Genomic DNA, 14,432 nt, shown 5'->3' on the forward strand with positions numbered 1-14,432 from the left:
TGGAAGAGAACAAAGGCATGTTATCTAGTCAATTTTTTTGCACACACAATATTTTGCGGAGTCCAAAATTTGCACATCTCTCATTTTCTTCTCTTTAGGGGGATGTTGCTCAGCCTGAATTGAAAATTCAGAAGCTCTCCAGTAGAACTGCCCTTTCAGATTACCTTTATTTATTACAGAAAGCACAAGGCTTTCGTCTCTAGCATTTTCACTCACTACATCTTATACCTTTGCTTGCCATTGGGTTTCCTGCTTTTTATGAGGTCACTTTACAGTTACTGAATCTCCTTTTTTTCTCTTCTTACTAAATTTATTACTTCTTGTTGGTCCTTTTACCTTAGACTAAGCCTTTTATGTTTGCCAAAATTCTCCTTGGGATAAGAAGAAATAAGTTGACTGTTTTCTGAAGAAAGCACTAGAAGACAGGAGCAAAGATGGATTACAGACATGTTTTAGACATGTAGGGGATATGGTCGTTTGGTAGCCTCATAAAACTTTCCATAGAAAAGAAATGCCTCATAGTTTATCCTTCTTTTCTGTATGCCCGTTATGTAAAAGGATGATGTGAAGTGCTCAACTGGGCTCTTACAAAAAGAGCTTATAAAACTTTTCATCACCTAACTACAATACATTTTCTCAAATTAAATTGACATTCTACAGAAACTCCATTCCATTCATCATCCTAAAGTTTCAACTTGTCATGCTGACATTACAGAAGTCTTGAGATTTTTTTTTCCTCTGAGTTGTAAGAAATATAGACCTGGAGCTTTACTCTAAATGTAGTAGTTTCACTGTTTCTTAATCCTTTTGGGTCTTCCTTCCAGAAGGAGATCTTCTGGCTTGTTTCAAATTTCTCTTGAGTAGTTTCTGTGTTCTGTGCATTTTTTCAATCAGATTTTCAATTCCACACTACCTTTACCCTTTTCGAAGGTTTGGCAAGACGCTCTGGTTAAAACATGTGCTGTTCTGTTGATTTCATCTGGCTGCTTGTACATGCCAAGTAGAACTAGTTCATTTCACTTCATATGGGCAAACTGCACCAGTGATTTTTTGGCAATTTCCAACGCCAATTACATTGTCTGCATTACTGAGCTTGCATCCCAGACAGATCCTTGCAGTCTGCTTGCTTTTGCTGAACACCGACTTCAGGCAGTGAGGTCTGTGAGCTGCTATTAACCATGGCATTCTTGTTAAAATATGACTTTCCTCAGCCCAAATTTAACTGCTGCACAATTAAAACAAACCCTTATGTTCTATGTTTTATAGTGGTGTTGTCAGACCATTAGAGATGAAACATAAATTCTTCTAAAATAAGCTCTATACGATAGAAAAATGTGCTACTGTTTTTCGCATGGCCACATGGTTGACTTGAAAAATATATTGACTTGAAAAATATATGTGGTCTGTTTTATTATCACTATCCAATGATTTTTTTTTTTTTCCATTCAAGAGCAGGCTGTTTCTCTAGAGGCTGTGAACTCATGGTCTTCTCCCAAGACTTCCGTGCAGAAAGCCAACTCATTTGCTACGAGCACATGAAGCAGATTTCACGTGAATGTCCCTTGGGACCACATGGTGACAAGCACCGCACAGTTGCAGACACTCACGCTTCCATTTGGCACGGGCACGGACTGGTGCAAAGCCCGGCGAGCCTGACAACTGAGGCCTAAGCACGAGGGTTTGCCCACTGGAAGTCCTGATTTCATGGCCACACTGGATGAAGGCAGCAGCCCCACCGTGGGCCCAGCTACAGCTGTGGTCAGGCTGGCACAGTTTAGTCCAGACCAGAGCAGGCAATGAAGTATTCAGGCGTACATGAGGATGCCCTCAACCTTCCTTGCCACGTGAGGTGAGGGGTCTGATGGTTTCTGTACGGGCCTCACTCTTCCTTCCCGCTGTGGACCCGACCAGTGGCTTGTGGGGCGCTCACTTCCAACCCTCTCAAGCCGTGCCCGACCGGCAAAGCAGGGCCACAATACCAGCGGCCATGGGTGCCCTCCACCCTGGGCTGCCTGCAGTCTCCCCTGCTCCTCCGTGATGCTCCACCACTGCCATTTCCCCGCAGATTCCCAGCCGCCGCCGTGAGACACCTCTCCCTCTCCCTCTCTCTCCATTTTCACACTCCACCCACTTTTTGCTTTCTTTCTCCATCTCTGCCACCGTCTCTCTCCCTTTCTGGACTTGTCTTTATTTGGCACTCCCGGAAGCTGCTGGGCATTGCTCTCCCTGCCTGCCCGGGCAGCTGATGTGACTGACTGACACCGGCTCCCGCTGAGGAGGAGGAGGAGAAGGAGGAGGAAGAGGAGGAGGAGGAAGGAGAGCAACGGCGAGGCGAGGGAGTGGGGGAGCGAGTGACCGGCCGCGGATTTTCATTGCAGAGAGGAGGGGGGAAAAAAAAGGCTACGCGGGTCATCAAAACAGGTAACTCAAGAGCAGGCGGCGGCGGGAGGGGCGGGATGCCGGGGGCGGCCCGACCCCCCTGGCCCCGGGCAGGCGCGGCCGGGGCCGCGGGTGCGCTCCCGCCGGTGGCGGCGGCAGGAGCAGCCGCAGCGGACATCTTGGGGATGGGGGAGAGTGATGAGGGGACGACTCCGGGCTCGGCCGGGGGCGGCAGGACGGCAGAGTAATTCCTTGGGCAGGCAGTGCGCTGGAGGTATCTGGGTCAGGGACCCGCGCTGCCCCTCGACTTCCCTCCTGTCACCTGCGCCGGGCTGCGCACGGAAAACCTCCCCCTCCCTTCCCCCGGGTGCTAAGTGGGAAGGAAGTAATCTGGGCTGGGAGAGGGGAGACCCGAGCGAAATACCACGGCACGCGAGAGATCCTCTGTGGGGCCGAAGCCGGATCTCCTCCGCCGAGCCCCTCATCAGCGCCGGGAGCGACTCCGGGGGTGCTTTCGGCTGTGCCTCAGCCCCCGCCCGGGTCCCGGCAGCCGACGGGTTATTAAAAATGCGCTCGGCTTGTTTGTACAGACCTGGCTGTCAAGCGATGCCGGTCTTGAACTCTCTTAATCAGCGTAAGATGATCTAATTCTGAGGCAGGCGGCTGTAGTGCCGGTGGGTGTTGGGGCGTCGAGCCCTTGGTTCCCCCCGCCCTTGGAGCCGGAGGTGTGCGTGTGGTGGAGGTGGCAGGAGAGCCTACAGGTTTAGCCCAGAAGAAAGGGTTAAATAGCATCTTACGGTGAGCGTCCTAAAGGCGTAATATATACCTTTACGTAAAAATATATAAAGGATACTTCACATACAAGGTGGCTTTCAGAGGGGGCAAGAGGAAGGCAAAAATGAAGACCCGTGAAGCCGAGGTCCTGCATTTTGCAGTAGCTTGACATCAGGAGCACTCCCCCAGAGACGCAGCCAGCGCAAAGCCGAGAAGAACTTGTTGTGACCTCACCTAAAAATGTGTAATCTGTCCTTTGCTTTGGGGATTGCTGTAGATTTGTATCTTGGCATTACAGCATCAATGGTGAGGATTTTTATCAAGTAGAATTGCGATTTTGTAATGTGTAGGGGCAGTCTTAAAAAACAAAGACCATCTGGGGAAGAAAGCTTTTTTTATATACCTTACCTAAATGTGTTTGTTTCTGAGTGATGGAAAATGTCAGAAAAAAACCCTTCACAGAAGCCAGTCCATTAGGAAATAGTTGGAAGGGATCTGTTTAGCAGAGGGTCTGAGTGGGATAAACCTGCAGATTGTATAAATTTGTTTCTAATCCAGGCAAAAGTGGTAGTTTATGGACTACCATGTTTCATTGTTTTGTGAAATTGTAATTGGAAAACTCATCCTACTTCAGAAATGTAACTTGAAAAATTACTGAGACTAGTAAAGTGGTTGATGGAATGAGCTTGAACTCAATACAGTACTCTCAAATCTGGCCTTTTAAGACATTACTGTGAGTCAGGTACCCTAATTTTTAATGCAAATTTTATCCTAGCATTTCCTTTTAATTACTTCTTATGCAAATGATAGTGAACTTTTTTCTGGTTTTATGCATTTTATGCAGTACCAGGATTTCATAACACTGGCTCTATTTTAAGCAAGTTTGCATAAGAACAAAGGCAGTCTACCTTCTGTAACAAAGCCAGGCACATATACAACAATATCAACATTTTGGTTTTGGGCTTAACAAAAATGCAAGTCTTCTGAATACTGCTATGATTCCTTTGTGTCTTTCCCCCAGAATGCTGCTCAGATGTGGAAGGTGGACAGGCACAACTCCAAACATAATGAATAAAATACGTTTTCTCAATTAAATAAAAATGAAGAGGATGTGCATTATTTACTATTATGGTATAACCAACCTCTGGCATGTTTTCATTATTCTTTGTCAGCTGTGGCTCTCACTTCAGTGGAGAAAAGTGCTTCTTAGTATATACCATAAAGAGCAAGGGTACTGAGATTACATGTATTTAATTCCCTCCCATCATTAGATATTCTGATCCCACTGTATAGTTTTTATTAACCATGCAAAATACATTGGGCACCCTAAGTTTAAAAAAAAAAAAAAGTCATTAAAATTCATCCAGGTCCAAAATTCATGGTAATCTGAATTAGCAGGTACTGGAAAAATAGAGTGAATAAGGAGGGCTGGAAACCAGGCAACTTGTATTCAGCTCTCAGCCTCGAGTTTGACTTGCAACATCACCTGAACAAAGTCAGATGATCTGTGCTTTAATCTGTGGCCTGTCAGTGGCAATAAAGCTGCAGTTGGTTTGAACTCTAGGGAGAGAAATGATGAACTACCAAATATGTTAAAGAATATTCTTAGTGGTTCTGCACGAGTTCTAACATCACATGCAACAGCAGCAAACTCAATTGCTGCAGTTGCTGCCTACTGGAACATCTGACTACATGAAAGAGAACATTCTGTGCTTATTGGGGCGAAACCAAAGAAACACCTATGATAGATAAGGCATACATTTTTGCAGTTATTCTTCTGCTTTATTATCAACTGGTTAAAGGATTTTGCTTGATAAAGTACCCCTGATATATATACAAATAATTTTCATTCCTTTTTCTAAAACTTCAGGTGCATCTTTTGCAGTAGAGGGGACAAATGGGAACTTGTCATTTTCATGTGATACAGAGTCCACTCCAGTTGCTTACATAATACTGCAAACTCTAAAGATTTGTCTCGTCTTCAGAATGTCACTGCTAACAACTATACCAGAATAGCAACACCTTTACTAAGCACTGTATGCTAAAGTGACAAAATCATGCATGAGCACAGCTGCATCTCTGGCAATGATTTTGCTGATTCAGATGGTTCATCAAGAGTAGGAGTTTGGGGGTTCTTAAATCTCTGTGACCTCTGTCACCATTTAGCAAGACTTTATGGCATAGACACCACTGCAGTCTGTACACATACTGCCTGCTGCTGTCTTAATTTCACCTGTGTACTTAAGGTATTCTGACTGTCAGTTTCAGGGACTTTTTGTTATTTAAAAGGTCCCATTGAGGCTACTTTCCTGAGTATATGCTAATGGGAATTGCTTTGTCTGACCCACAGTTTTTCAGGGAACAGCAAGTCAAAGAGGTTGCTTGTAGAATTCCAAATACCAGTAGTAGTATGCTGGGAATTAAAGCCTTAATGCTTTTGTGGGCTATATATAAAAAAAATGAAACAGGGAAATGCTCAATTACATAATTAAATAGTGGCACATTTTTCCAAGAAGATCTGCTCAGATCCTAAGCTCTAGGCTATGTTTTGCATTAGTTAAAATATTTAATTAATTGCTCTTTGGAAGGAATGTAAAGAATCATTTACATTTTTGTGTGTAGTCTGTCATTGTCTAGAAAGAGCAGACTAATTCACCTAGCAGCTCTGGGTCCTCTAAAGCAACAACCATCCTCAAAAAGGCTGACTTTTACAAGCCTCTAGGGTAGGTCCAGTTTGAGTTCTCTGTGTTTTGCAAGACCTCACACTGAAATAGAGGGATAAGTAGTTAAATGTCTGTGATCTTGTATGTGAGCATGGATTATCATTAAAGCTTAGGATCTCTTAAGTAGTAATCAGGTTATATGAGGAAATAGAAAAGTCTGTTTTAGTAGCAGCTGGCCCATTTCATCTTGAATCAGAAGCAAAGGCACAAATTGCAATGCCAGCAGTATTGCAAAATCAGTGGGACAAGTTTTAGAATGGGAGGTGCAAGAAGACCTTAAGTATTTGTGACCAATAAAGATCCCAGTTGAGCTGCAGAGCAGAGGGAGGACTCATGTGGCAAAAAGTTTGTTTAAGCCCTGCTGGCTGCTGCTATGCTGGAGGGAGAGCCACTGGCTACAGGCTGAGTGGAGCAGCCATGATAAGCCCGAGACCATCAGACACAGATTGCAGCAGGATGTTCTGGTAAAAACAGGGACACTTGCAAACTTGGCTGAAATCAAGCCCAGCTATTCCAGCTTCAACATAGTATGGATGTGCATGAGAAGTAGGGTGTGGAAGCTTTGTAAAAGGCCACCAGCACAGCAAATAAAACTGTTCCAAACTTTGGTACTGAGTAACTCTAGTCTTGTCTTTTCTTCAGAAGTAATTTCACAGTTTCTGTTTTTAGAGCTTGCAATATCTTTCACTTAGTTTTAACTTCCTCCTTTGTTTTTTTCCTTTCACATCCTGGAAGTACTGAAACATTTGTACTTTGTGGAATTTACCCTTTTAGAGAGTTCAAATTCAATTTATTTGGAGCCATAGCATAAAGGATCTTACTGTTCAGTTATTATGAATTGAACTGAAGCACTTGAATAAAATCAATGCCTGCATACAGTATTTTCTCAGTTCAGCAAGGCAGTCTGCTTACATACAGTAATTGGACTTGTGACAGGTAATTAAATGGCTTGTAAGGCCTTTAGGATGCTTGATTACATGAAGAGCCTGACACTAATATATAGTAAATGAGGTGGCTAAGAACACTGCATTTCTGTTGATTGCACAGATACTAAAACTCGTGCACTTCATTTGAGGGAGAAAAGAAAATAAAACCAAGACAAAAGACCATGAGCAGTGGTGACATGAAAAGTGAGCATAAAAGGAATAGGAGAATGTACTTAGAAACTGGGTTGCCTTGGTTATTTTAAGTCAATCATGCTTACACAAACTGTCAAGCAGTCTTGACTGCTTCAGTATATCATTAAGTAATGAACTTGCTCTTTGTGATCACAAAATTCATGACAGTCAAAATTATTCAGCAAGGGATAGCAGCCTCTTCACAGAACTTCCCAACAATTAGAAAGTGAGCTGATACTCCAGAAGATACTAAGCACATACATGAGTACATGCCATATTTTAAAGAATTCATATTAAATTATCAGAGACCTAACTGCAGTCCATGTTATTATTACATTGACTTGTAGACATACAGCTTGATGTGTGCAGTTACTCACCCATATTATGGACCTAAACTGGGATGTGATAAGAAGTCTAAAATGCATCCACAGTCTTAGAGGTATTTGTCAAAACAGAGATTGTTTTACGATGCAAATTTTACAATTTTTCTGAACAGTGGGATGAATAAAGGGCTCTATTCTTTTTCAGCATGTTTTTGTAGACAGCAGCCTGATCACTAGGAGAGGGAGAGAAGCAGAGGAGGAGCCAGAATGCAAACAGAAAATTATGCTTTGTGGTACCAACAGCATAAGGCCAGACAAAGGAAAACACTTGGGTTAAATGGGAGAGGTTCAGCATGAACCTGCTTTTACTTCTTCTATGCAAATGTTTTTTTTGCTTATAAAAAAGTAGCTCTTTAAAAACACAGAGGTTATGCCAAAGAAAGAAGTCCACACGCAAGATAATTGATGTAGCACACTCTTATGCACAGCCATAAGGGACTCATTCATAGCATAGCAGTGGGTTTAACACACACAGTGAGCTAGACAGAAATATTTTATGATGAGTATACTAGAGTCAGCCAAGACTTCAGATCAACTTAATGGCTGAAAATGGCACATCCATCCACAAAAAGCAGAAGTCATACAGACATTTTTGTCCTTTTTGCTATTTCAGGTATAACTGTCCATCTTAACAAAAAAAAAAAGGTCAAAATTCTAATACTGTTTGATATACAAAACTAACTATTTTAACTAGGTTTAAAAATTAAATAATTCTCTATACTTAAGTATGAATTGCTCCCAAATGAGCTTGTAGTAGATCTAGGGGCAAAACAATAAAAAAGGTTCTGATTTGAAACTCAAATCATTCTTCTCACACAGGGCCTTACTGAGAGGTCTTCTGGTTTAATCCAAATTGACATCAGTTTGAGAAGACTCTGTTTACATTCCTTCCCTACAGCTAATGGAAAACAAAACACAAACCATACAAGGTAATGTTCCTATTGGTCTACCAACACATACTTTCTTTTCACCACTGTTCCCTTTGCATTCTCTGCCCAGAATCTTTTATGATAGCAACACAAAAAATTTCAAGTGCTCCTTCTTACCACCCAGCCAGTACTGAGCTGCTTCCAAGCTCTGTCTGGGAATGAGAAACCCCCAAGACCCCAAGCCAGTGGGGGTCTGAACAAGAATGGGGTGCAGCAGGAATTTGGGTCTCATGCCAAAGGTGGCAAAGAGACTGCCTACTCAAAACAGCTTGGATTTTTAGGTGCTTGAATGATGATATAGGAAAAAGAGCCATTTCAGACCCAGGCTGTCTTGTGTTTTTGTCAGAAATGAAGTGCTGTAAGATGCTTTTGTAATTTGAGGGGATGTTCAGGAATGCATTTCTCCTCCCTTGATGTATGTTGACATAAATTGTACAGAGGAACTCTCAGAGGACACAGTGCTTTGGGTCTATAAAATGTTCCTGACTGGCTCTCTGATAGTACCAGCTGGCAATCTGGGGGGTTGTGTATTTTATTTCATGTATTGGTAGCAATTTATTAAAAGATTAAGAGAGAAAGCACATGTGCAAGGTGCTGTACTTCTAAGGACAGTGTGATTTTCCACTTCCAAGGCAGTGCAACTATGGTAAACACAATTAAAATGCCACATTACTGCCTATATTCTGGTTTAGGCATCTGCACTTTTTTGGCATAGAGAGGAAATCCAAATCTGACATGTGGGATATCAGATGATGTGCATGAATGAGACCTGCATCAATTTTCAGATGCTAGATGAATTTGGAAGAACTGGTACTGAGTGGGGGCAGGGGAGGAAAGAAAATAAATTAACAGATCATTTCTTTTCCTTTCCAATTAATGGAGTGCTAGGAAGTAAAACAAACTGGAGCTTTGTACTCTATCTCTTGCTGATGTTGTGCTTTACAAGGTAGCACCATTGCTTTGCTCAAAACCCCATTTTTACATGCCTGATATGTCAACATACGGGTTTTTTTCCCCTTATGCTACTGTACTGCTTTTCTCTGTGCATTCATTACGCCTTGTTTCTTCTTGTGGCTGGAGCAATATTGTCCTCTGTTGTAAAGCACATACAATAGTAACAGGAATAGTACATGTGTGTTCTGACTTAGAGTTTGCTGTTTGGGATCAGTATGCCAGGAAATTCCAGTCTACAGCCAAGTTTTTTTTCCCCTGATAATAGATAAATGGTGCTTTGAAACAGCTGGGGAGGAAAGTAGTGATCTCCCAAGGCCTGTCTATGAGAAGAAATCCACTCTTTGAGTTTCAGTGTACTTTCTTCTACCTGGTTTTGGCTTTTCTTCTTTTGTGGAATAAATGACAGATGGTAGTACTACCACATGCCTTTAGCACTCCCAAAAAATATACCACTAACAGTAAACACGGCAGAGCTGTGGATTTTCTATCTTGATTTTGTGCCCAAGAGACAGTTACCAATGTTAGTGTATAAATGATTTGTCAGTAGATGTTTGTTAACACCTTTCCTGACTCTCAGGTGACCTTATTTTCAGTGAAGGACGGTGTACTTCTTCACCAGGAGAGCAACTGGATAAGAATTTCATGGGAGTTGAAGCACTGATATTTTAAACTCTTTATAGGTGGTCAGCATCAACTCCAAGAAAAGATACATGGTTAACCCTGATAATCACTTCAAGATCAAATCTTAATTAAAATCCTGACAGGTGAGGTAGTCTGTCTTGATGTGAAAACATGCTTTAGGAGAGTGGAAGCATGCCATAGACATATTTACATCATCTTTGTTTAATGTGCAGAGATTTAATTTGACGCTGTAAGTAGACCAATCTTATTATTTATTTATAATATCAGCTCTGATGCTGTATCATGGCACATAGTATCTTCACGGAGTCAAGCTGTGCCATTTGTGTTCTGATTCCTTTTTAGCTGTGGCTTTGTGGTGTCTCTTTGACCATGCAAAGTGCAGTGTGGAATAAGTAATCAGATAAACAGCTGAATATAGGCCAAGAAAATGCTGAAGTGTGTCATAACATGAGCCAAATATGTAAATCCCAATATAAAGGCAAAGATGTCAGTGTTCAGATTGAGAATGGATGAAAAGAGTTTTCATGCTATTGTTCAGTGGATGTTTAGGACAGTAATTTCTGTGTTGTTTGTAAGGTGGATAAATCACTGTGTCATTTAATGGTAAAGCAAGGTGTAAATGTAAGATTAGTATATGTACAACTGATTGCTCTTTTAGTGTTATGGACAGTCATCACAAAAGTGTTTTTTACACTTTATTCATACATGACAGGCATAACTGTGTATTCTTATGTGCGTGATGTGCATGTACATATATGTACAGGTATAGAAACAGATGCAGATACCGTGTACTCAGGGTTATATAAATGTATAAAAAGGTAGACAGAGTGTAAACATGACAATTATTAAGTGTAATATTCTATATAAAAAGAATAGAAACCTGACATCCCTAATATTAGGGTAAAATGCTTTCTATTTCTGTTTAAAGACTCTAACAATTTAGTATTCTGTGATTGCTGATGATGCCCTGCTTTTGGAAGAACAACATTGTAGTTCTCCAGTTAATGGGACTAGAATAAAACAGTGAAGAATATAGTGAGTAAAAGATTATGTTGTAGCAGGAAAGTGTTGCATAAAAAGATCCTCCAAGTATTTGAACTGGGTTATTGCCTTGAACTTCTGACACTCTAATTTGTATTCTTAGTGTCTTACAGAAGGTCATTTTTTGGGTAATACATTAGAAGTCTGCTCATTTGTGAGATTCCTCAGACCTCCTGGTGTGTGCACTCAAATTATTGAGTTTGTAATCAAATAATTGGATTATTTCACAGGCAAAGTCAGGCTGAAGAGGCCGAAAAGTAACAGGTCTTCCATAGAAGTTTGTGCATAATTTTTGTGATATTTGACATCATCATCCAGGAGAATTTTAAGGCAAATTAAAAAAACCCCAACCTACCAGACTGTATCTTCACATAAAGAAAAATAGATACTATACTATAAATATATTTTAAAATAATGATGAAATTAGTTGACTGTATGCTGTGTTATGCATTAGTATGCTATGTTGCACCATCCAGACTTTAGAGTGGTTGAAAACAGAACTTTTAAAATAAACACCATTTTAGGCTTTTATGTAGTAGGGTAAAATGTGAAAAGAATGCACTCATAATATTTTTTTTTAGGATTAACAGTGCTTTGTTTTAAGAAAAGTTTTAATATTTCATAAAATTTTGAATATTTCAGAATTTGTCTCATTTCTGCCAAGATATTTGTAACCTTACAAAAAATTTAAGGTGTGGCTTTTTTAAATGAATTGATTTTTCAAGCAGAATAGTGTGCATTTTGCAGTATAAAGAAAGTATATTGTCAGTGGGCCAAGAGAGGTGATCCCACCCCTCTGCTCAGCCCTGGTGGGGTCACACCTGGAGTGCTGTGTCCAGTTCTGGGCTCCTCAGCACAAGGGAGACATGGAGCTCCTGAAGCAGGTCCAGTGGAAGGACGCAAAGCTGACCAAGCAACTTTTGGCTGGTCAAAGTTGCATCAGATGGAGCATCTCTTCCATGAGGAAAGGCTGAGGGAGCTGGGCCTGTTCAGCCTCAAGAAGAGGCAACTGAGAGGGGACCTCATCAATGTCTATCAGTATCTGAAGGGAGGGTGCCGTGAGGACAGATCCAGGCTCTTCTCAGTGGTGTCCAGCAATAGCACAAGAGGCAGTGGGCAGCAGCTGATGCCCAGAAGTTCCACCTGAATATGATGAAAACTTCTTTACTGTGCAGGTGACTGAGCACTGGAACTGGCTGCCCAAAGGGGTTGAGGAATCTCCTTCACTGGTGATATTCAGGAACTGTCTGGATGCAGTCCTGTGCCATGTGCTCTGGGATGACTGCTTGAATGGGAAGGTTGGACCAGATGACCCCTCTGAGTTCCCTTCCAACCTGACCCATTTTGTGATAAGACAAGAGAGCCCCTCTGAATTTTTACAGTGTTCCTATGCGTGCTGCCTAATGTCGTCCTCTTTTGGGGGTTTGATTTTTTATTTAATAGGAAAACCCCATCAATTCCAGACAAAACTTTCTCACAAGAATGGTTCTTTCAAGGGTTTCATGCTGTAAAATCTTCTGCGTCACTTTTAGGTCAAACACAAACCTCATTACATTTATAAAGTCTGTTGGTCCCACCCTGTTTGAAAGGCAGCATGACTCAGAGCACAAGAGCTTTGCACGTTTTGCACAGTCCTAGTAGCTAATTTCCTCTCATGCTTAAATTTTTAGAAGAAAAATATTACTATATTTTACTAATAAAAATTAGTAGTACTTGTTTGTAAATGAAAACGTTTATTTCCATAGCACTTTACTTATTAATTATAACATTTAAGCACTCTGCACTGGCTGTGAAGACGCTGAAGCAGCAGTGTTTGGTTTGGTTGCTGAGTGTTGCATAGTGGTGCAGTTGATTGGAATCTGCTGTTAGGCTTTAATATCTCTGCAATACTAGCAGGCTGTTCTTTAGGAAGTAATACATTTACACTTCTGTTCCATGTCTGCCTAACTGTTCTAGTCTCTGAGCCATACGGGAATCAATGTCTTGTGGAAGAACACCACAGGATGATGGCCCCAGAGAGCCTCTGACTCCCTGCTTGCCCCAGCTGGGGATGTGCATTCCCCTGTTGCTCCTGCTTTTGCACATCCCGGTGCTGGAGCCTAGTGTGGGGGCTGGGCTGGAAGTGGCCACAGGGATCATGTTAATCAAGAGCCGTCATCACCACATACACCCCTTGCCGAATGTCACTGATCAGGATCAAACAGTCACTACCTTAAGTGGAGAACGTGTACATTAAACTTGCTCTATTAAATGATAGGGGATTTAAACATAGCTTTGCCTTTGCTTATATAACTTTTTCTCACTCTGTATGGTATATAGCACTTTTTCCGAGAGATTGGCCAATATTCAAAAATGTCAATGCCTACACTGCCTCACATGTAAGAGAGCAGATAATCACATTGTGAGGAAAGAAGGCAATGTGTGAGTTGTTAAAAATGTAACCTAATTTCTATTTAATCTTAAAAGCATTGCAGCAGTACTGCAAAAGCAGGCCTCTGGATTTTTTTTTTCTATCCAAATGTTAATTAGTATTTGATTTTAAAAGCTTGGGAAACACTGGTTCATATCAGGTGCTTCTGTAAGGAGAAAAGTGATAATAAATCATATAAGAAAAATAAACAGAAGACCTTCTTGGATTTTTGTGTAGTCTTAATCAAGTGGCTGGGTCCTACTACAAAGTATAAAAGACCGAGGCAAATTTCAGAATGAACCTTTTAAAAAATCAGAGAGTATTAATTGTGTCTGTATTTTAGTCTTTATAAACGCTGACTCAAATCATTATAGGCAGAAGATTTTACCAGCTACTTCTATGACTCTTCCAGTCATCTCAGATTCTGGTTTGGAGCATATATATGCATTTTGTCATAAGTTCTTCACAGGCAGACTGTTAAAAGCTACGCTAGCAGTGGTTGGAACCTGCTGCTTAGAAGGAAGAACCAGAGCTGAGTACTGAATTGATTCCCTGCTGACAAAGGAGCAAGTTACCCTTTGTCAGCTGTTTCACTGCAACTGATTCTGTGCCAGAAAGACAGTGCTTAAAAAATGAGAGTTTTACCATAAAAGAAAATGCCACAAGATGAACAGAACTGCAGCATGAAGCAAGGATTTTATTGAGAGGGGTCTAGCACTGAGAGGGATCTAACACTGTTTCTGCCCATAATGATTTTTTTCAGAATGGCAGAGACTCATGGCTTAATGGAGAGATTGGAGAAAGCAGTGACTCGACTTGAATCATTGTTCTCAGATTCACACCGATCTGGTGGAATGGAGTGTGACGGCATCAATGGAGTCAATGGAAGTATGTTATTTTGAAGTACCATCTCTCTGTTATTAAAAAATTGCAAATAATATATATGTTTGTCTTCTACAAATTCTGTATCAAAATAAAGTAATATTTAAAAAATTTTATTTAGAAGTGCCATGTAACAAGCTTAGTAGCATGCACAATTCTAAACTAATATGACCTAGAAAATTAATGATTTTACTGTT

At 41.1% G+C, this 14,432-nt stretch overlaps 1 protein-coding gene across 3 annotated transcripts in view; it reads left to right on the forward strand.

Annotated features, from left to right (window-relative positions):
- The first annotated feature begins 2,238 nt into the window (after positions 1-2,238).
- The window catches only part of CAP2 (cyclase associated actin cytoskeleton regulatory protein 2), a 68,759-nt gene continuing 56,565 nt past the window's right edge, over positions 2,239-14,432 (forward strand). Inside the window, exons 1-3 of one of the 3 annotated variants that reach the window (XM_041413186.1) lie at positions 2,239-2,421; positions 8,197-8,306; positions 14,117-14,241. In XM_041413186.1, the coding sequence (XP_041269120.1) occupies positions 14,118-14,241 (124 nt within the window). In that variant the 5' untranslated portion in view covers positions 2,239-2,421; positions 8,197-8,306; position 14,117. Of the gene's footprint in view, positions 2,422-2,632; positions 2,654-8,196; positions 8,307-14,116; positions 14,242-14,432 lie in introns of those variants that run through there. The other 2 variants (XM_041413185.1, XM_041413188.1) reach the window with 2 other exon arrangements.

This window comes from Onychostruthus taczanowskii, unplaced genomic scaffold (assembly GCF_017590055.1).
Source record: "Onychostruthus taczanowskii isolate IOZ18803 unplaced genomic scaffold, ASM1759005v1 scaffold40, whole genome shotgun sequence".
Taxonomy (NCBI): Eukaryota; Metazoa; Chordata; class Aves; order Passeriformes; family Passeridae; genus Onychostruthus; species Onychostruthus taczanowskii.